Raw genomic sequence first — 24,223 nt, 5'->3', positions numbered from 1 at the left:
AGGTCCAAAAAAAGTAATTAATTATTCACAAATATATATACACTTTTCTTATATTTTAATTTAAATATTTTTTTATTTATATATTTGATGGACATTTTATCATATTTTGAGGACAGTTTTGTCCCCAAACCATAGCTGACCTGTGTATTCCTGTCAGCTTCTTCAGGATTATTCTTGATCCTCCACGGCAGGCGAGGGCACCAGTTTTCAACCTAACACACACAGAAACAGCGAGTTAGTGTGCGTCAAATCTAATGATCAGACATAAACCAGCAGAGCATGGAAACACATCTTGTAGACATACAGTACTACATCTCATTTCTCTGAGTAGCCTTGTGTATTTATATATCAGTCTGCTCATTTAACTACCCAATCAATATCTAAATTACACATCAACTGCAAAAGAGAATGAGATGGTTGATATGGAAATTTATGCAAGGAGCTGAATGTGCAGCTCTGTCTAATAGATTTCAGATGTTAACACACACACACACACACACACACACACACACACACACACACACACACACACACACACACACACACACACACACACAGTGTGTTTATTATGAGACATCCATTATTTTCACTGATTGTTCCAAAAAATTTAATTCGGAAGTCATTAAACACTCAAAATGAATAACAAGCTGCATTTTAATAAATTTCTCAAATTTCACGCATCACATCTTTTGTGTTTTATAGAGGATCGTGTGTTTACTGTGGCATTGGGAGCAATTCATACAGCCAAACTTCCTTGTATGCAGAAACCACACTCAGCTAAAACCGTTAAGGCCATTTTAACAAGGTTTACTGGAAAGAAACCATAACATTCAAAATATCTTAAAGGAACAGTGCACCAGAAAATGAAAATTCGCAGATATTTGACTCACTCTCAGGCCACCAAAGATGTAGATTAGTTTGATTCATCAGAACAGATTGGGATAAATTTACTATTACTTCACTTTTTGATTAAAGGATCTATTGAAGTGAATGGGTGTCGTCAGAATAAGAGGCCAAACAGCTGATAAAAACATCACAATAATCCACAAATAATCCACACCACTCCAGTCCTTCGGGTAATGTATTGAGTAACAAAAAGCTGCGTGTTCATAAGAGACAAATTTATCATTGAGGGGTTTTAAACATCAAACCATTGCTTTTGGCAAAAAACAACAACTCCATAATCTATAATAACACTTCCTCCAGTAGAAGAGTCTAATCCTCTGTTTTCCTCTCACATCAAAATCCACTGATTTATTTGTTTTGGACTGTTTTTGCTTTTTTAATCTGTGCATATTTCTCACCTGATTCAGATGAGATGACTTTTTCAGTGGAGAAAGCAATGTTATGGAATAGAGAACTTTAGAGTATTTTAGCAACAGTTTGATGTTGAAAATGTCTTAATGGTTGATTTGTTTCTTACAAACAGCTTTTTGTTTCTCAAGACATTAACTGATAGACTGAAGTAGTAAGGATTACTAGATTATTGTGATGTTCTTGTCATCTGATTGGACTCTCATTCTGACGGCACCCATTCACTTCATTGGATTCATTGGTGTGCAAGACATGTAATTCTACATTTCCCCAAATATGAAGAAGAAACAAACTCATCAGCATTTTGGATGGCATGATGGGGGGGGGGTACATTTTCAATAGCACATGATTATGGAAACCATCTAGCATCATGGTTTTATGTCAGAGTACCATGGCAGTGCCACATACCATTAAGCCAATTTATCTGTCACATCTTACCTCACTCAGATAAATGAAAAAGGAACAGGTGGATCCGTCCACTCCGTAGTTCCCATAGCAGGGGTCCGAACGCCACATGTCCTTCATCCACTGTAGAGTATGAAACAAAACAAAAAAAAAGCTGGTTTAGAAATAACTGTACATACATGGGTTTTGTAAATCTAACAAGTATACAAGTATTTGTGAAGGACGCCGTGCATAAAGTGCGCAGTTTTATTTCCTCTCAGTTTTTCCAGGATATTTTTGAAGTTCTTAGATCAGCTTGACCTTCAGAAAAATTGGTTTCCTCTTCCTGTATCCAATTTCTTTTCACAGTGAGACTCTCTCTAGGATGGAGAGGGACGTATTGATCGCAGTGTGAGGTTCAGATCACACTTATCGATCAGGGTTTCTGAGAAAGATGCAGTCTGTGCGTTTTTATGAGAAAAAGCTTGAATTCATATGAAGATGATACATTTGACACTGTCTGTGAACAAAAAATTTTAAATACGCAAATGTATTGAGCTTAATTTGCATATGTCTGAATATTTACATTTGTTTGGTTCATAAAAACCAATGAAATTAACTACGTAAAATTGACTGAACAAGAATTTAAGAATGTCATTTATTAAATTAATGCATTTAGCAGACGCTTTTATCCAAAGAAACTTACAATGCATTCAGGCTTTTTTGCCCATTTTTTGCAACATTTTTTGCCCAACATGTGTTCCCTGGGAATCGAACTCACAACCTTTTGCGCTGCCAAAACAATGCTCTACCACTGAGCCACGGGAACACTATTAATTCATTAAATGTATTTATTTTTTATTAAAATGTAATAAAACAATTATACACACAAATTTTTACATTTGTTTTTTAAACCAGTAACAAATAACCAAACAAATCAAATTAAAATTACAGATTTTCAAAGTTGACTGAACCAAGAATTTAACAAATGGTTTTACGAAACGATTTGCAAATATAAGGCATAATTGGGATAAAACTTGACACGTCGACCTTCAAACAAAGCACATCATCTTAAAAACATAAAAACCCTCTTTTGTTTGATTTTTTAAAAATGTTTGCGCTTTGGTTTAATGGATAAACAAAACCGTTTTGAGACATTCTAACCCTTCACACTAAAGTCAAACAAATCAGTCAGGCTGTTCTCACTGTTACTGTTGTCACATTTTGGTTTTAATTCTGCATGATTTTAAGAGGATTTCCATATCGCACAAATTTCCATGAGCTCTAAATGAAAGGACCTGCGATTATTGAGACAAGGCCAAGCTCAGGTCTGATCTGACTGAAAAGGCCGACCAGCTTCATGTGCTCTGCTTGATGTTAAACCCTTCGTAATTTGTCCCGTCTGGCTGCGACATCATGTTATGTAAAAATTAGGAAGGACTCGTTCTGAGTATCAGGTGAGCTCATTACGAAGTGTGGCATTCCAGGAAGGAATAAGCACCATCACATGGTAAAACTCCATTCTGAATTCTTTAGAGGATTTGAAAAATCTGAAATTTCTGGGAGGTTAAGCACTTCATGATGAAACACTTCAGACATGTGAACGCTAAACACTTCACACGTGGCATATTACAGACCTCCATAAAAGAAGAAAAAATTTAAAATAAAAATTATATGCACCATTATATATTACACTGATATACATAAATCTATTTTAATAATAGATTTTCTTAATTACATATATTTTGTATTAACTAATTATATAATTAAATAACAACTATTTTATAATGATATTTAGATTTATATATACATACACATTATATATATATATATATATATATATATATAACATTGTTTGTTATTCATATTTAATATAAATTATACAGTATAATGGATACTTTATAATGTCAAACTCAAAGCATACATTAAAAATCTTCAAGTAGAAATTAATTATAAACTTAAGCTATATCAAATCTTGCACAAATGGGTTTTTTTAATAAAAAGATACATTTATTAGATATATTCTTAAATAATATAGATATATTATTATAATAGTAACAATAATATCATCATCATCATAATTATAATAATTTCCTACCTCACATATATGAGCAACCAGATAAATTACTTTTATCGTCTAAATATTCTAATAATAATAATAATACATCAGTATTATTAATAGATTATTAAGAAATTAAGTATAAAAATCTTTAAGTAGAAAAGAATTATAAACCCAAGCTACGTCATCAAATTGTGCACAAATATTTGTTAAAAAAGTATTTTACATTAAAATTAGTAACAAATTTATTAACGACTTGAGTACTCTGCTCATAACTAACACAAAATCAGTTAAAAGTTTTCAAATGTCTCAAAATGAATCATTATCTCCGTCTGTAAGTGGAGAATCCTGCAGAGAGTCTTTAATTTAAAAATCTATCTGTCTGGATTCAGGATGGAAATGGTTTCTAAATAAACTCCAACCGATGAGAAGCCACCATAAGACAATGACAGCATAAAGTGATTAAAGAGCGACTCAGATCGAGAAGCTTTCCTCAGAGAACTGATCAGAGAGTGCGAGAAACACTCACCTTCAACTTCCCTTCACAATGCGGAAACCCGTCAAGCGAGGGCAGTTCGCATTTCTCCTGTGCTCCGTTCAGTAAGTCTGAGAACACACAGAGAAAGAGAGAGAAGAACATAATTATCAGTCCCAAACGACACATTTCACAGCTGAAATCTACAATATTGTTTGGCACGCAGGTCTCCGCCTGGAACATCAATAACGTTCAATTATCGCACAATGCACTCTCAAATTAACTCGCTAACACAATATTAAGTGAAAAAGCCACATTGTGATTACAAAGCATTTAAATTTTTTATAATACGTTACGTTGCCTAGTAAGTACGTGGGAAATGCATGTAAAAATTAGATTTACGAATGATTTGCAATGTTGAACTTTCTTTAAACAAACTTTATTGTGCTCCCGTTTCATTAAACAAGGCCCGAAATATGTGTAAACAAAATTTAACTAACTTTTTACTTAATATTTAAAAAAGTAAATAATTGTAAATACAGTACATTTTGTAACTCAGTCTCAGGTTAAAACTAAATTTCAAAAGTAGCTGCTGTTTATTAATGTAAACCATTAAGTGCAAAATTTACTGCTAACTTCCCTTCAGACTGAATACTTCACAATCACAACCCAAAACCAACGAGCTTTTTTGGGACATGGACACTCAGCCAGAGAAAGAGATCAATAATGCAGTTAACACGGCAAATTAACACTAAGACCGAACACCCACATCTTGCCAAATGCATTCAAATGGTCTTCAAAGACGTTCTGTTGCTGCTTTGCACTGCCGAAAAAAAACAATGAATGCAAACAAATTTGACTAAGGGATAGTTCACCCAAAAATAAAAATTCTGTCATTAATTATTCACCCACAAATCGTTCCAAATGTGTAAAACTTTCGTTCGTCTTTGGAACACAAATTAAGATATTTTTGATGAAATCCAAGAGCTTTCTGACCCTGCATAGACGGCAATGCAACTGACACATTCAAGGCCCAAAAAGGTAGTTAGGACTTAGGACATCATTAAAATAGTCCATGTGTCCCTTTAAAATGGTAAAAACTTATATGTATAACACATGCATAAATGTTTGAGCCAAAATGTCTACTTTTAAGGTTAATGAGATCAGAATTTACAACTATCGTTAAAAATACCTGTTATGTTAAACTATCGTAAAAAAATATATTATTTTAGTTACATTATAATTGTTCTTCGTCTTTTTTACTAGAAAATCTTTAAAGCAAACACTTTATGTAACAACAAAAGTCTGTTAAAAAATAAAACAAAAACAAACAAGAAAATCAACGATATCTGAACAACTAAACGGTGATAACGTAAAAGACAAAAGTAATAAAGCTAAGAAATTTGTAGTCAAAATAACTTTTTCAAAATTTTACATTTGTCTCAAATAAGTTGCTGTTTGTAATGTTCAAAACATAATACATTAAATGAAACATGGTCAGACAAGAAAAAAGGTAAACTTAAGCAATTTCGTAATTTTTTGTATGTTTTACGTCATTTTATTTTAAATATCTAAACTAATACAATTTAGAATTTTCATGACAGTTACCTTTTTGTTTATTGTTTTTTTTTTTTTTTTATGAAACTTGAATGATCTTTACTGTTCAAAGACAAGTTAAAACACACATTTCATGACTGGAAATCAAGCTAGTGTTAACAATAATATAACCGAAAGTTGCGTTTGTAATATCTGGAATTTTCACTGTTTGCACACAGCATTATTTTACACATTATATCAACAATGTACATTAAAAAAGAGTTAGAATGGTAAATAAAATGATAGCACAGCTTTATACTTTGAACTTTAACTATTATCTGCCCTTTAGGGCCAATCAAACACAATCTAACTTAGCTTTTTCCTTTCTCTCTAACAGTTTGTTACAAAAAAGCTACTGATATGGATTTAGTCAACACATGTGTCATGAAAAAACCTTGGACCATGAATGTACTATTTGCAGATCTTTGGGGAAATAAAAGTAGGCACACAAAATCGACTATGCAAGCAAATGTGTCTCTCTTCCAATAAACATGCATGCGCATTCTGCAGATGAACCCTGATCCGAGTGCAGACTCTTACACTATTATGGATGCTTTTACCTCTCAGGCGATTTACAATAGTGGCTTGGGTGTACCCGAGAGTAAAGAGCTCTTTTCAAGGGCACGATGGAGATAAGAAATCTCAATGACTCAAGTTACAGAGTTTAAAAAGCCAAGCGATGTAGAATATCAAGTGCAAGGCTAACACAAGTATATGATATCATACTGCGGAGATGGCTATGGTTAAGCATGTTATACATAACAATATTTAAGGTTGAAACAGCTATTTGTTTCAATAAATTAAACAACTATTTGAGAGGTGAAAGTTAGGTTAGATCATAATATCATAACTTCAAGTGATACACAGTGATTTGTTTAATTTGTCTCAAAGTCATAGGATTATAGCATTTGATTTGACATTTTAAGACTAAAATGTGCCGCCTGATGTTTTTTTCCACTGATTATCTTCACCAGTTTGCAGACGTGGGAGTAAATGACACATTTGCAAGTAACAAGTAAGTCTCAAGTCTTAACCTTCAAGTCTCAAGCAAGTCCAAGTCAATTTTTGTGAGAATCAAGTCAAGTCAAGTCACTATTTTATGTCAAGCAATTCAAGTCAAGTCATAGCTTGGTTCAAGCAAGTCACTGTCAAGTCAAAAACAAAAGATGTTGATCCAGGAACATGTCTCGGTGACCGGGAGGGGACGGGGAGAAGTGGGGAGACAAAAATGAGAGAAGATGAGGGGAGACCAGAGGAAACAAAATGATATAAGACAAGATAGGAGATGAGAGGTGAGGAAACGATATGAGATTATATGAAAGGAGATGATGAGGGAAACAATGAGATGAGACAAGACATGATGAAAATAAACAAGATGAATTCAGATAAGGTGAGATGAGAGATACTGATAGGAGAGGATACAAAATGAAAAGAGAGGACATGAATCCAGGTGAGGTGAAATGATATTAATGGAGTCGAGGTGAGTTGTGATGAGACGCAATGAGGCAAGATGATACAAGATAAAAAGAGAGAGGATCAATCCAGGTTAAGATGAGATGAATGAAATGAGGTGAGGTGAGACAAGATATTACATGATGAAAGGAGAGAAACCCAAGTGAGATGAAGTGAGATGAGATGATATCAGATGAGATGAGATGACAGGAAAAAAACTAAAACCCCTAGGTGAGGTAGGATGAAAAGAAAAGGCACGAGACGAGATGGAGAGAAACTTATGTGAGCTGAGATGAGATAAGACAAGGCGAGATGAAAGAAGAGAACAAGAACCCCAGGTGAGACACAGTGAAAAGAAAAGAAACTATACGAGACAAGACGAAAAGACACTAGGTGAGAAGACAAGAGATTCAACAAGATGAGACAAGACAAGATGAGATTAAAAGAAGATAAGAGGAACCCAGATGATGTGAGTTACAATAAAAGAAAAAGACACTAATTGAGACGAGACAATACAAGACAAGATGATATAAAAGGAGAGAAGAGGACTCCAAGGAAAAGACACTAGAGCCCCTTTCACACTGCCGGAACATTGTCGAGTTGCCTTCTGTGTGAACGCATACACATCCCGGGATTTATTCCGGGATTGATCCCGGGTCGGAGAACTAGTAACATTGCCGGTTTCAGACCTGGAACAAGCTCTGTGGCGTAAAGGCCGCGTCGTAGCGGGTGTTTTGAAGGCAGATCAACGTTCGCAATGAAGAAAATATGTGCAAACTGTAACGAAGCAGAGATCAGTTAGTTCCTCACTTTCCGCGTGGAAGCTGAGATCGTTCGCTAGCTTCAGTGAATGTTAACGTGCCTAGCGTTTTCGACTTGTGCATTACGCATCATATTCTAATGTCACGTGTCTTTACAGGATCTTTACGGGTTGTGTGTGAAAGCACACACATATTCCGGGTAATCACTGGCAATGTGAAAGTGCAAAATCTAGTGACCTGGAAACAATTGCTGGGACACATTACCTGTGTATTTTCCGGAATCACAGTGTGAAAGGGGCTTAGATGAAATGAGATAGGATGAGGGAAAATGGCGAAGTGCGATGATAAGATGAGAGAATGACGGGAGGGGAGACGAGGACACAAACTACAGTAAGGGTGTGGGTGTTAGCTATGTGATTTCAAATGAATCGATTTGCAAGGGCTGGATCATGTCTCTACTCTCTCTCTCTCTCTCTCTCTCTCTCTCTCTCTCTCTCTCTCTCTCTATCTCTCTCTCTCTCTCACAAAGCAGTAAGAGACATGACGGCGCTGCAGAACAATGGCTGGCCGCAACCTAAATAGAACATCACACATTAAGAGCACATCCTGTAAACCAAATAAGCACCCCACTGAGGGAACACCAAACAGTAAAGGATGTACACGTCTGTGACGAGTGGGGCGGGGCCGAGGGACATGGGAGCGAGGCCGGGGGAGTGATTGGAGATGAACTACACCTGTTCGTCCCACCGGTCTCGAGGCCCATGGAGGAGATGGAAGGATATAAAACTGGAGCGACGACAGTGAAGGACGAGAGAGGACCAGGCCTGGGCTTTTAGTTGTGTTTTGGTTTTTATTTTATGCGCACCAGTCGTCCGTGAGGGGCTGGTGCGCTGTTTTGTGTTTATTTTGTTATTAAAATGTTTTTGATTGTCCGCCGGTTCCCGCCTCCTTCTTCCGGATGAATATGAAGGTTGATATCATTACAGTGGTGCCGAAGCCCGGGAGAAGGAGGGACGCGCTGCTGAAGATCCCTCGCCGCTGTGGTGAATCCGCGGTGCCATCGAGCTGGCGAGGAGTGTGCCGCCATGGACGCTCGAGGCGGTGGACTGGAGCGAGTTGCCGGGGACGGGCGAGCTCGCTACCGGCCGCCCACGATGTGGAGAGACGGCTGCCGTCCGTGAGGGAGCGGAGGAGTCGGCGCCGTTCGCCAGGTGGCCGGAGCCTGCTGCCTCCGCCGGAACGGGGAGGAGCAGGGAACGGGGGACTCCTGCCGGCTGCCCAAAACCGGAGGAGCCGTCGCCGTCCACCGGGCGGCGGAGGAGTGTCGTGCCGTCCGCCGAGGGCCGTCCAGTGCCACCGCCAGGCACCGCGGAGGAGATCACCCAGCTGGTGGAGGGCCGAGCAGCGGTGCGTCTGGGAACCGGAATTTTTTTTTTTTTTTTTTTTTCCTCTCTCCCCTCTCTCGTCTCTGTCGCTCCTCCTTCCATCTCCTTTTCTCTCGCCTCGCCTGTCCTACCCCCAGGTTCCCGCAGGTCCCCGGGAGCGGCCCCCCCGGAGGGAGGGGGGGGGGGAGTAGAGCGCAGTCTCGGGAGTACCCCCCGGCCTGCGAGGGGCGATGGGGGTATGTGACGAGTGGGGCGGGGCCGAGGGACATGGGAGCGAGGCCGGGGGAGTGATTGGAGATGAACTACACCTGTTCGTCCCACCGGTCTCGAGGCCCATGGAGGAGATGGAAGGATATAAAACTGGAGCGACGACAGTGAAGGACGAGAGAGGACCAGGCCTGGGCTTTTAGTTGTGTTTTGGTTTTTATTTTATGCGCACCAGTCGTCCGTGAGGGGCTGGTGCGCTGTTTTGTGTTTATTTTGTTATTAAAATGTTTTTGATTGTCCGCCGGTTCCCGCCTCCTTCTTCCGGATGAATATGAAGGTTGATATCGTTACAACGTCATTCACAAATTCACATTGCTTAAGGTCACATGCTAACAAACAAATAATTTAGACCATTTACACAACTTACACAAGAGTCATGGGGGAGAAATGACAAAAATGACTCAAGACTAGCCGAAATATAGCCCAAAAGACTGAAAATGAGGGATGACTATAAAGACATGACAAAACCTGAGCTGTGAAATTTGCCCCTGTTCAGCTTGATGTCATGTCGTGAACACTTTAACTTGAACTAGTTGGGTGTGTTTAAAATACAAACGCAATTTAGAGCTAAATTAGACCTTAATTGGACTTAATTAAACACAAACTAACTCACAAACAAACCCTGATGTTTCTCACACAGACACACACACACACACACACACACACACTCTACTGAAGAAAAAATGTTACACGACACATTACCCAATAACATGAAGACCCACACAATGCATTCTGGGATGCAGTGACACCATTGGTACTGATACTGACTAGGTTTAAATCCATGCTGAATTTGACATAGCATAACATACTATGCCTACAGTCTCGGTTATGTGTTTATATAATACTACTAATAACATGCATTTCCAAATTCAGCCCTAATTTGCATGCTATGCATACTAAATATTATACAATACTGGAATTGGATACCCCAATCACACTACATTGGGGAAAGGTACCTCAAATGTGGATGGTATACTATTTACTATGGATTTTTAGTAAAGTATGCAACCCACAAAAGTGGACCAGTTTGCACAGTTTTCAGAGTGAATGATATGGATTTTTGAAGTGTCCATACATTAATGCCGAGTTCACTCTGCACGATTTTAGCCCGATTTGTCACTCGCCGACAGGTTTTGCGAAATTGCCAAAAAATGCCTGAAATCGGAGGCAAATCAGTTCTCATTCACGCGAGTGACAATCACACAGTGTGAATTATCAAAGACGTGATCTGAGGGAATCGCACACAATTCAATGACGCCCGCAAAATATTTGGCATGCTAAATATCTGGAGCTGTCAACGATTCACAATCACACTGTGTGCAATGATTTCTCACTGAAAACTACATCAGCGATGATCTACAGCCAGTGAGAGGCCAAGATACAGGGCAGAGGGAAGTTCAGGGAGTAGTTATATACCAGAATTAGTGCTGAAACGATTCCTCGAGTAACTCGAGTTAACTCGATTACAAAAAATTATCGAGGCAAATTCCTCTGCCTCGAAGCCTCTTTTAATTTATTTTAAATCTCACGTCAGGTTCTTTCGCACTGATTGTTTTAATGTGACACAACGCATTTACGTCACCCACAAAGCAGAAGGAGACACAAGCCCTGCGTCCGAAATCGCATACTGCAAGGAGTCAACAGTGTTTTGATTTGAGGGCGCTGGCAAACTTAAAGAGAACGTCGTGGCGTGTGTCCATTTCAAGATAGAGCTGGCATACCACAACTAGTCATAAAAACGGAATTAATAAAAAATAGGTCATTGCACTTACATCAAATCACGATATGGACTAATATCTGTAAATATTAAGCCAGAACAGTCTATTTAAATATGAATCCTGCATGTTCTGCGTGTCTCTGTTAAGGAATGGAGCAGAAGCGCGTCTTCCTCTATTAACACACACTGAAGCGCGCGTGACGCTGCCGTGATTTCAGCGTCTGCTGTCTCACTAAATAAGGACGTGAACACATTAACAACATCTCCAGAACTGCTCTGACAGTCACTTCATGAGCATTTGACCGTTTGATTTGAGTAAAACTAGCGTCACATCACATACACAGAACTGTAGGTACGTCAACCCGTCAAAATAAAAGTCCTGTTTTAGACAAGTATTTGCCAGAGATGTATTACTATTGTTCAGCAGAATGTACATAGCCTATTTTTTACACCTAAAAAAAAAAAAAAACATTATTATTTTATTTATTTACTTTTTTTTTAAAGTTTACTCACGCAAAATGTCTTCCATGTTTTATTTTTAAAAGATAAATTAAATTAATGTTTTATGTGTTTAATGTTTAATGTGCATCTCAGAAAATGCTTTAAAACCCCAACTGAATGGCACTTAAATGCACTTAATTCATCTTTCAACCTTATTGTCATTGTTCACAGTACAAGTACAGAGAGAGAAACAATGGGTAATAATTAAATGTTTATTTTTGATGTATGCATTGCATTCTATGCATTTAAAAAATAAAAATATTTTTTTTCTAAAAAAGGAAACTAAGTTGTTCATTTTAAGAGACCCAGGAGTCTTATTTTCTCTTGCATAATTAATATTGCACTTTAATTAAGCAAAAACACATTTTATCCGATTACTCGATTAATCGATGGAATTTTTGGTAGAATACTCGATTACTAAAATATTCGATAGCTACAGCCCTAACCAGAATATAAGTATTTTAATAGATATATGAGATAATCCAATCTCGCTCGAAAACTCCGGTCTGACGCCAGCAGTTTCTCTCATTATTTCGTTATCAATTTTCATGTGTGTTTTGTTGTGAAACGTAGTTTGCGAACTAGCCAGAGCTGTCTGCAATTCTTCCTATTCTGAAGTTAGTCAATATGTAACCCCCTGTTGCTGATCCACCGTGCAATATGAACACAACAGCAACTGAATGCTACCCCAGATAGTCACGTAGTGTGAAAACATCGGCGATCCAACGAGTTTGAAAAGCGTGCAGTGTGAACTCAGCATTAGGCTATTTTTTCCCACAATTCTGGGTAAAACTTTTGGGTAGGGAAACATTTCTGTTAAAAAAAGTCAGAAATCGGATGGTTTTGTGATGTGTATATATTTGTGAACTTTAAGCTAAAATTACCAACTATCCCCTCAGCACTGCTAAAGTGGATTAGCTTGCACACTTGTTAGAGTGACCTGTTCAAGAAACATACCAGGAATCATATGGAATTTTAAACTGTGTAAAATTTTCTAGACTAAGTCTAGACTAATATTACCCACAATCCATTCAGCGCTTACGAATGTTTGCAATGTTTAGTTGTTGTTGTCGGGGAGGGGGGCTCTTTTGTAAAAGAAACATGCAAGGAATTCTGTGGATTTCTGACGCGTGTATACGTTTGTAACTTTAAGCTTCTGTCAAAGCTTTTTACCCACAATCCCTTAAGCACTACTAAAGTGGACTAGATTTTAGACTGATCCGTTTAAGAAACATGCCAGGAATGCCACAAACCCTTCAGCGATATGAAAGTTTACAATGTTTTTTGGAGGGAAACTATTCGGTTTAAAAAAATGTTGCAGGAATCTGATGGATTTTTGAAGTGTGCATAGGTTTGTGTGCTTTAGGCTAATATTACCCATAATCCCTTCAGCGCTATTAAAGTGGAGTAGTATACAATGTTTTGTGAGTGGACTAGTTTTGGATAACTGTACCATCAAACTTTATTTTGCTGACTGGCCGATAACTAGGGCTGCACAATATATCACATGCGATACTGAATGCGCATCTTGTCAGTAAAGCCAGTTTCATAATCAGCTGTAAATCTCCGTTACATGCATGCTTTCACATGGAGCACTGTGTCGAGTGGGGCGGGGCCGAGAGCCGTGGGAACAGGAGCGAGGCCGGTGGAGTGACTGGAGATGAACGACACCTGTTCGACCCAGGCCTGGTCCTCTCTTGTCCTTCACTGTCGTCGCTCCTGTTTTATATCCTTCCATCTCCTCCGTGGGACTCAAGACCGGTGGGTCGAACAGGTGTCGTTCATCTCCAATCACTCCACCGGCCTTGCTCCTGTTCCCACGGCTCTCGGCCTCGCCCCACTCGTCACAAGCACATTTACTACACAGAGCCGTTGCGATAAGGTCAATATATCAAGTTAGACACATAACTAGTTACGTGTTTTCCTTACATGAACTTTATTGAACTGAGCTTCTTATTGTCACATACGTGCAAAAACAATGATTAGCTGAGAGGAAGAGAGAAAGGGAATGATTTGGAGTCTGCATGTGGTGCTACGCAGAGTGGAAAAAACAGCTGTGCTTGACACATGCTCAACATACACCCTTGTAAACACACAATCACAAACACACATACACACAAATGGGCGTTTTCCATCACACACTCCTCCAGGCTAAATAGTGTGAGACCCCGAAGACGAACAACAGTCATCAAGAAGACAACGAGTGTGTCTTTCAATGCAAAAACAGCAAGAAATGGAGGAGCGAGAGGTGAAAAGCACTCAGGAGAATGTCTCTCTCTCTGTTGCGCTTCAGTGAGACATTTCCCTCAGAGCAGCATGTGTTTTTCTCTCTCATGCCAGGAAAAACACACTGAGGGCACTTCTATGGCCAGTTTAGAGGAGTGTGAGAGTACAGTGCTCTAGTGTGTGTGTGTGTGTGTGTGTGTGTGTGTGTGTGTGTGTGTGTGTGTGTATGTATGTGTGTGTGTGTGCGCATGTAATCTCTGTTCCAGGCGAATTTGAGGTCGTTCAGTCTTTCTGCCAAGCTGGAAGGGTTTTGCTAAAGCTTTCAACTGGATGTGACACACATTTACTTTTAAAGCTGGACAAATGATAGATGATTCATGTTAAGATAAAGGTTCATTTCATGAAAACACAGAAAGAGAGAAACATTATTTTCATTACAATTACAAAAATTTCCAAATTAAATTGTCATCACAGTAATGCATCTGGATTTATTTTTGCATAAATGTTTTTTTTTTTTTATTACATGGGTAGTCTATAGGATTGACTCTCTTTCGGAGCCAGCCTCGATGAATTGCAGTTTTAGTCACTTCCGTGCTGGTTTCAAGAGAGGGAGCGGAAGGTTGCCGTTTGGTTCTTATTCAGAACCGTTTCTGTTTTTTTTTTAAAGAACCGGATCCGTGAGAAATTTCTAAGTTTCGGTTCCGAAAACGGTTCTGGTGCGACACGTGACCAAGCACTGTGAGCAGCCGTGCGCCAGCATTTCCCGTAACGGATGTCACAAACCAAATAAAAGAAGAGCCGCCTTGCCTCTTTAATTAATGAGCACATTGGCCCTGTCCCAAATGGAACACTTCATGTGCACTTTCGGTCTTGCGGACTTAAAATGACCGCTGCTTGCGTGTGTGTCCATTAAGTCCACGAGATCGTAGGGTGTCCCATTCGTCATTTTAACATTCAAAAGGGTGCTCACGAGTGCCCCCTTTGTGGGCCGTTATGCATGGAGTCAATATAATGCTGCATATATATGCAAAAGAATAAGGTTTTGCAAACAAAAATGAAAGTATTGAGAAAAATAAATATGCTTTTTGCAAATAAAAATAAAGAATTCCAAAATCTAAATGAAACCGCGTGAAAGCAATGATTTTGCGATACATTTTTTCCATGGCTATATCTACTAATTTATTTGCAACTCTGCTTTTATGGAACCGGAAAATTTCTAACGATTCCCAGCCCTAATTTTATAATACAATATAGTATAACTACTACAACTTATATGTTATTTTTTTAAATACAATAATGAGTATATCTATGTATGTATCTATCTATCTATCTATCTATCTATCTATCTATCTATCTATTTATCTATCTATCTATATATATACATTGAGGGCTGGACGATTATGGCCTCAAATCAAAACCTCGATTAATTGAACATTTTACCTCAATTACGATTAATGAACTATTATTTTGTTTCTGTTTTGTTTTTTTGCCCTCATAGTTCACTGACAAGGTTTGTACCGTTTGTGCAGGGCCGTAGCTGGGGTTAGCAGGGCCCCAGTGCAGGTTGTACCAGTGGGCCCTGTTTGAAAGTGTTTAATTTTTATGTTCGTTCTGTTTATTTGTTTGTGCCATTTACACAGTGTTTTTTTGTTTTTTCAAGTTTGTAAGTGTCCAGGTACAGTAACCGAATAATTAAATGTAAAATAGCACTGTAAAAATTAAACATACAGTCAAACCAAAATTTATTCAGACACCTTCAACATTTCTCACATTATCAGTTTATTTGCTATAGTTTAGAAAATGGTAATAAAATATGACAAGAACTCAGAGTTAAACTGTCAGAACAAATTCATCTTGATAATATCAGATAACTTTGATAGAAAGATATGTAATGGATTACAATCAAACAAAACTTCAGACAACAGTCAATACTTTGTTGGCCAATTTCCAAGCAATGATTAATTGTGTTCAGTCGGTGGTGTGCAAAGGTTGCATTAGCAATTCCGCAAAGGAGAGCTCAGTTCAGTGTTACTGTCTGTCAGACGCGGCTCTCTCTCTGCATGCGCACCGAGCACAGCGCGAGTAACCAGCTGCTTAGTTCAGCTTTTCCGCGTCTTGTGTTTGAATGCTTTAAAGTTTTTTGAATGGTTAAATTGGCAAGTGGCAAGGCTTAATAACACGTGAAAATGATACGCTTTCATGACGACACGCAGCAGCGTTCTGTCAACTGTCCTGAGCGTCTTTTTAGACTGGCCTCAGCCAGACGGGTGAGATCGACTATTAAAGGTGGGATATTTTTTCCTATTGAAAGCGTGATCTGACATCATAGCTCACTATCAGCAGTTATTTTATCTATGTTCGTAACATTTCTTATAGATTATTGCTCGGTGTAAGAGATAAATAAAGATCAGATAAAGATAAATTAGCACAGCACCAGTACGAGTGATTGCGTGTGTGAATTAGTCATACTGTCTCTATATTATATTGTGAAGCTGTGGGTTGTAAATAGCCTAGTTCCTTCAAAAGTAGAAAACTATGCTATAATAAGTTTTGAGATTCTAAGATACTTTAGTAATAAATCACAGGACAGCGCTGACAACTGCGTTCCTCTGTGCGCGCGATCTTCACAGCTGTTAATATGAGTGTTCATGCCACAATGCAGCTGCGCGAACATGGTAGCTCGATATAATAATACACATCCGATCATCTAATCGATTGAATGTCCAAACCATAAAACAAATAAAACTGACAAAGTTTAGTGAAGATGCAAGGCTCACCACTCGTGCGCCATCACTATGTGTTGAACCGGCGTTCACGTCCATGTTTTGCTGTTATGCCACTGACTGGACGGTGCAGAGTTATGTGGCTACACACACGGTAGCATGCTGTTAAGGGGGAAGTTTTAACAGGATTAAAAAACTGAAATAACCGACATGGGAAAATTAAGTCGGTTAGAGGTTCTGAATTTCGGTGTCGATTACTTTTCGATTAATCATCCAGCCCTATATCAAGCAAAACTTTCCAAAAATACATGAGATGAAACATTTCTGGACACAGAAATGGGCCAAAATAACTCCAACTAAACTCCCTAAATAACTCGGTCTGAAGCCTTACTTTTTATGACATTTGACGTCGACATAATGAATTTACATAGAAAATTAAAATAAATTCAAATAAAATGCAGGATTAATTGTTAGCTCTTAATTAACTTCCACTGTGTGCTGACCATCGTTCTCTGAATCAGATCATCGTCCCACAGGAGAACCGTCTAACACAATGAGCCTTTCAGTACCCAGCACTGATAACTATCACATTTCTGACTACACAAGAGCCGAAGAGGCCAACAATGTGACTGACAGAGCAGTTACATACTAATGGAGACAAAAAAAAAAAGACGTGAGCTCTCTCTCATCAGCAACATATTGCTTCACGACACAGCACAAAAGCATCTAACCCAACGGATGAAACTTAAAACCTGTCCGTTCACCTGTTTCACTGCTTACGCACAAGTTTCCACTTGCTGAAAGCACACAAGCGCACATTTCAGATTCGCCTACCTCTTGGCATGTGCACCCGTCCTCTGGGACCACGCACAGGCCGACAACAATGGATTGCCATGGATTGTCAAAGTGGATCCAAAATGAGGAACCAAAAAACTAATTGTCAGCTTGTGCTGCTAATACAAGTGTACGTTTCTGACATATTTGGAGACAAATTGCTAAAAATGAAACAAAAAATGGTCCATTAATTGACTACTGTTTTTATTAATTTTTAAACATCCTGAATGTTCATTCTTTTTCATTTTTTACAGGTTACGCTTATTCCAAAACAGGAAGTTCCCCATCGTGACCGTCTTGGATGATTGGTGAGATGAACTATGACATCCAGCTACCCATTTCAGTTTTACCGGTTCTACCTGTTCCCTATAGAGGGAAGTCACATCCACCCTAGATCTATAAATGCAACAGCAGGGACACTCCTCATCCAACCACGACTCTCTGGAGATCTCTGGCTCTGCAAAACAGGTCACAACCATCCAGAACTGTGAAATTATGACCAAATGTGTGAGTTTGTGCTCTGTGTTCATTAGCAACCCAGTAAAGCCAAAGCAAAGTCTCATCCAGGAATATTTTTTATCAGCCCAAATAATCTGAAAAGGTTTTGGAACAATATCAAATCATGCTTATTCAGATAACAAGTTCCAGATGATAAGGGAATGGGAAAACAAATGCTGGATATTTAAAATGATCACTGATATGTCTGTGATGATAAGTCTGTACTATATCGGTTAAATCTGAAAGGGTTTTTTAATTTTTTTTTAATCAGTTGATTTTGGTGGTGTTTTAGTTTATAATAGATTTTTGTTTAGAATTTTTTTTATTTTATTTAATCAGTCAAAAAAATAATAACTTTTATTATTGCCCATTTATCGCTCATTATCTTCCAGAATTCCAATATCGGCGCTAGTGGGTTAAAGTAGATAAAAAGAAACCATACTAGATTTTTGGTAACACATTTTCTGAAGAAAGAGGCAAAAGCCATGCAAAACTTGCAATCTTGTAGTTCATTTTCACGTAAAAATAATACGTGAAAATTTCTATAGCAGATAGTAGATATTGTTCACAACAATTTGAGCATAACATGAAAACAATTATCGGACAATTTTCAATGCAACCCTCAAGTGGGTTAAAAGATTTCTAGATTTTTAGTTACACATTATCTGAAGAATATGGCATAACTCATATAAAACTTGCAACCTTGAAGTTACATTGATCGTTTTTATGTAAAAATCTTAAATTTGACCACTACGAAAAGTAGCGGGACATTGTTCACAAAAAAAAGCCACACAGATTCAGGAATCATTCATGTACATAGAAGAAACGGGACAAATACAATTTACCAGAGTAAAAAAATCCAAGCCTTTAATATCGGACATTTATTACTCATATTATGAAAATAATTATTGGCCAGAATTTTTAGATTGATGCGACCCCTGTGAGTTAAGAGATTTGTTACACATTATCTGAAGTGGCAAAACTCGTACAAAACTAAGCAACCCTGCAGATAAGCTGATCATTTTAACATAAAAATCATAAGTTTGCTTCCCAAAAAAAAGTCACACAATTTACAATGGAACAAAGTATAGTCCATTTATCGCTCCTAACATGAAAATAATTTAATTCACACCTATCAAACAAACAGTACCGGATGAATTCAATTTAACAAATTTTTTTCCAAGCTAATCAGCAATAAAATCATGGACAGCCAATTGGAATCCACTTTAAAGAGCTGGAGCATTTAAAGCGGCAGATGTCATAACTGCAGCGTTTTTACACAAAGCAGAACTTGAGTGGACATTCTTGATGTGAACAAGCCTTAACTACAACTTTAACCCTACATGTCTCTTTTAGCTAGCAAGGATGAACACCATCTTTGTGCTATTGTTCTTTGTGCTAGTGTTTAGCTTAATAATTACAGGTTGGCCTTGCATCCACCAGCGGCATCTATGAGCACAATGAAGCAAGCCATTCTATTTGCTTACTGTCTATGTCTCTTGCTCTCCCTCGCTCTCAGAGGATTCTAGGCTTTAGTCAAGAGCCAGAAGCATAGAGCGTGCCAGCGCCCTCAATTCAGAACCGTCCAGAGAGACAGTAACAGACACCGCTGGCGCAAACAAACACACACATAGACACACAAGCCATGGGCCACACGAACACCTGGGCTCTCTTCACTGCTGGCACGCAGAGACGATAACCTCTGAGAAAGAGCGAGATAGCTGAGGTGAAACATGCCATGTTTGGATAGATAACATCAGCGGGCGATGGTTCATTGGTTTTAATCGGGTGGATCAGCAAACGCAGACATAGACGTGAGATAATGTCAATCCAGGTATGATGTTATCCTAAGAGTGAAGACAACAGAAATAATTTACAGACCAAACATTAGCATATTAAACGTGTTAGGTGTCTAATTTTTGAGCTAGCACTAGCATCACTAAACAGTTTTTCCGATTTTTTCCAGACAAATCTTTCAAACATTTCCATCAAACTGAGATTCAGGAATTTGTGTTGCTAGTTTGTTTTTTGGGCAACAACATTTATATCTTATAATTATTTTTATGATGCTTAAAATTTGATGATTTAAAACAAACAAAGTTTTCTTCAATTATCAACCAAGTACTTTAAACGTTAAAGACATGTTTTTGAAAAATACTCTTAAAATTAGGGATGTCCCGATCAGGTTTTTTTGCCCTCGAGTCCGAGTCAGAGTCATTTGATTTTCAGTATCTGCCGATACCGAGTCCCGATCCGATACTTCTATAATACATAAAAAAAAATAAAGAAGAGCGAAAAAAAAAGATCCAGGATGTTCAATAAATTACATTTTGAAATATATTCAATTATAAAACAGCTATTTTAAATAGGCTAGTGAAAATATTTCAAACATTTTACTGTTTTGCTGTACTTTGGATATATAATAGTCCTGATAGGGAGGTAACGTCCGATTCCGATCGAGTCTGAAACCACGGGATCGGGCCCGATTTCCCATCACGTGATCGGATCTGGACATCCCTACTTAAAATGTACCTTTCCCACATGGATCTTCGTAGGCTGAAACATCCGATATTTTTTATTCTTTTAATGTTGGAAAGAAGTTGTCGTTTCTGGTGGCTATGCCTTATTATTTTATAGTTGTTAAAAATTATAGAAATGAACTTGGAAAAATACTTAATTGAAAAAGCAACAAAGTCCAAGAACTCAACAACAAACAAATTGTAGCTAGCTTACGTTGATCTTTCTGCATTGAAAATAAAATTTTCTGTTTTAAATGGATAATATACTGTTTTAATCAAATTTATTGACACAAAAGTGAGATGCTAATTAAACTCTGATAAAAATGAATTGAGAAAACAGTGAGAATCCTAAACAATAGACAGCGCTCACATTTTAAAAACAATAATGAAGGCAATATAAACAAAGCAAACAGTTAGCTAAATATATCCAGAAAAATAACAAGGTTCCTTAAATGTAGGTAGCTGATATTTTTACGTTAAAATTTACAATATTTAGTTTCCCTCTTTGTGCTAGCTATAAGATTTAGTTTATTGTGACTAACATCAATCAATATGTGTTTATGAAAAACAGCCAAGCTAACTGGCTGCTGGAACGCTGAGGTAATTTGCTTCCAAAACAAACTCAACAAATAGACTCAGACTCTCAGATCTTCTAATAAACATCTTTGGGCCAATCAGAACACAAATTCAATCGTATATTGGTTGTCAACTGCAACAAAGAGACGTCTTCTGACACTGCTGGGAAACAAAACACGTTTGAGGTTAACAGCAGGTGACCTATAAACAAAAAGCCCTTCCATTTCTTCAAAATATTTGTTTCTTCAGACATTAAATGCACCTATTGAGAGGAACTCAGCAAGAACGAGCAGAAGGAGAATGTTCTTTGATGTGGGCTCAAGAGTTCACACATACACTCGCCAATTTACAGTTCCAACATGAAGTCCACAATAAGTCTTTGTGAGGCCCTCTCAGACGGTATTACTTAGAGTTGTCATCATGTTGATGGACTATAAAGAGTCGTTTCATAGCTCTGAGAAGCAGGACCTTTCTTTCTTTGCTTCACTAGCTGCCAGGCCCACTCAGTCACTTGTCAGTGAATAATAGTGCTTTGGAGAGCTCGGGACTGCGTGTAAAGATTTGAGCTGCTGTCATCCTGAACTATCACTTACATTTGAAAATGTTGGCTTGAGTTCTCAAAGACATTTACAGCATGTTGACTGTGTCTGTTAAGCAAACAGAGACCTAAAATGACATTTCAGCATTTTGTTAACACTGCAAATCTCAATGCTATAAAAAAAGCATCTTCTGGTTGCTAAAGGTTTTCCAGCTGGTTTTAATGTGTTAAGTGGTTGCTACCATCTTCTAGTTTTTTTTAGCGCATTGTTTTTGTTGTGTTTTTTTTTTTCTCATTTGTAAGTGGCTTTGGATAAAAGCGTCTGCTAAATGACTAAATGTAATGTAAATAGTGCTGAAACGATTCCTCGAGTAACTCGATTACAAAAAATGATCGAGGCAAATTCCTCTGCCTCGAAGCCTCTTTTAATTTATTTTAAATCTCACGTCAGGTTCTTTTGCAATGATTGTTTTAATGTGACACAACGCGTTTACGTCACCCACAAAGCAGAAGGAGACACAAGCGCTGCGTCCGAAATCTCATACTGCAAGGAGTCAACAGTGTTTTGATTTGAGGGCGCTGGCAAACTTAAAGAGAACGTCGTGGCATGTGTCCATTTCAAGATAGAGCTGGCATACCACAACTAGGGTCCTATGATTTCCGCGATGCAGAAAAACGCGGAGGGAATCGCGGAATCCAGTCATAAAAACGGAATTTACAGTTTAGCGCGGAATGGCACGGAAATTTGCCAAATTATGAATGAATTAATCAAAAATAGGTCATTGCACTTACATCAAATCACGATATGGACTAATATCTGTAAATATTAAGCCAGAACAGTCTATTTAAATATGAATCCTGCATGTTCTGTGTGTCTCTGTTAATGAATGGAGCAGAAGCGCGTCTTCCTCTATTAACACACACTGAAGCGCGCGTGACGCTCGCGGTGATTTCAGTGTCTGCTGTCTCACAAATGGCGCGTTTCCACCGAGTGGTACGGTACGGTACGGGTCGGGTCGGTACCCTTTTATTTGCGTTTCCACTGCCAAAAGTTGAGAATGGTACCAAAAAGCCAAACCGTACCGTACCACTTTTTGGGTACCCTTCCGTTGGGGTACCTAGCACAGTGGAACGGTACTAAAGGGTGGAGCTAGACTCACTGCAGAACGTTGATTGGTTGACAGAGAATCGTCATTTGCGCGTGCCGCAAGGGGAAAGACACAACACACGAGGCGCCATTTTTAAATTACAACAACGTCGCAACAATGTCGCCGTGCATGACGTCAAGCTACTTTCCGTCATACACCACGCCTATCAAGTGACGTTATCACTACTTTCTGGAATACACCACGCCTATCAAGTAAGGGTACTGTTGGCGGTGGAAAAGCTAGCCAAATCATGGTTAACAGACCCGACCCGTACCGACCCGTACCGACCCGTACCGTACCGTACCACTCGGTGGAAACGCGCCATAAATAAGGACGTGAACACATGAACAACATCTCCAGAACTGCTCTGACAGTCACTTCATGAGCATTTGACCGTTTGATTTGAGTAAAACTAGCGTCACATCACATACACAGAACTGTAGGTACGTCAACCCGTCAAAATAAAAGTCCTGTTAAAGACTAGTGTTCAGCAGAAGGTACATAGTACTACTACTACTAAAAAAAAAAAAATCAAACATTATTTTGTTTAAGGTTTAATCACACAACATTTCTTCCATGTTTTATTTTTAATAGTAAATCCCATTTGTTTACCAAAATTTTAATAATTAAAAGATGAATTAAATTAATGTTTTATGTGTTTAATATTTAATGTGCATCTCAGAAAATGCTTTATTTAAAACCCCAACTGAATGGCACTTTAAATGCACTTAATTCATCTGTCAACTTTATTGTAATTGTTCACAGTACAAGTACAGACTGAGAAACAATGGGTAATAATTAAATGTTTATTTTTGATGTATGCATTGCATTCTATGCATTTAAAAAATAAAAAAAAATTTCTAAAAAAGGAAACTTAATTGTTCATTTTAAGAGACCCAGGAGTCTTATTTTCTCTTGCATATTTAATATTGCTCTTTAATTAAGGAAAAACCGATTTATCCGATTACTCGATTAATCGATGGAATTTTTGGTAGAATACTCGATTAATAAAATATTCGATAGCTACAGCCCTAAATGTAAATGTAAATGTTTTTCATCTGTTAACAAGTTCTTGCTTTTAATGCAATGTTCAGTGGTTGGTAAAGGTTTTCCGGGTGGTTTCAATGTGTTAAGTGGTTGCTACCATCTAGCTTATTTTAGCACGTTGTTTTGTATCTGCTAACATGTTCTTCGTTTTAATGCAATCTTAAGCAGTTGCTAAAGGTTTTAAATTTTTGTTAAGCAGTTGC

At 38.1% G+C, this 24,223-nt stretch overlaps 1 protein-coding gene across 1 annotated transcript in view; it reads right to left on the bottom strand.

Annotated features, from left to right (window-relative positions):
- The window catches only part of LOC132159698 (alpha-1,6-mannosylglycoprotein 6-beta-N-acetylglucosaminyltransferase A-like), a 66,033-nt gene that overhangs the window by 18,408 nt on the left and 23,402 nt on the right, over positions 1–24,223 (bottom strand). Inside the window, exons 4-6 of the mRNA XM_059569275.1 lie at positions 4,287–4,363; positions 1,753–1,842; positions 141–212 (exon numbers count right to left, since the gene is read on the bottom strand). Of these exons, the coding sequence (XP_059425258.1) occupies positions 141–212; positions 1,753–1,842; positions 4,287–4,363 (239 nt within the window). The remainder of the gene's footprint in view (positions 1–140; positions 213–1,752; positions 1,843–4,286; positions 4,364–24,223) is intronic.

Source organism: Carassius carassius, chromosome 16, assembly GCF_963082965.1.
Source record: "Carassius carassius chromosome 16, fCarCar2.1, whole genome shotgun sequence".
NCBI lineage: Eukaryota > Metazoa > Chordata > Actinopteri > Cypriniformes > Cyprinidae > Carassius > Carassius carassius.
The sequence above is the reverse complement of the archived record's forward strand: the minus strand, read 5'-3'. Positions and strand labels throughout refer to the sequence as shown.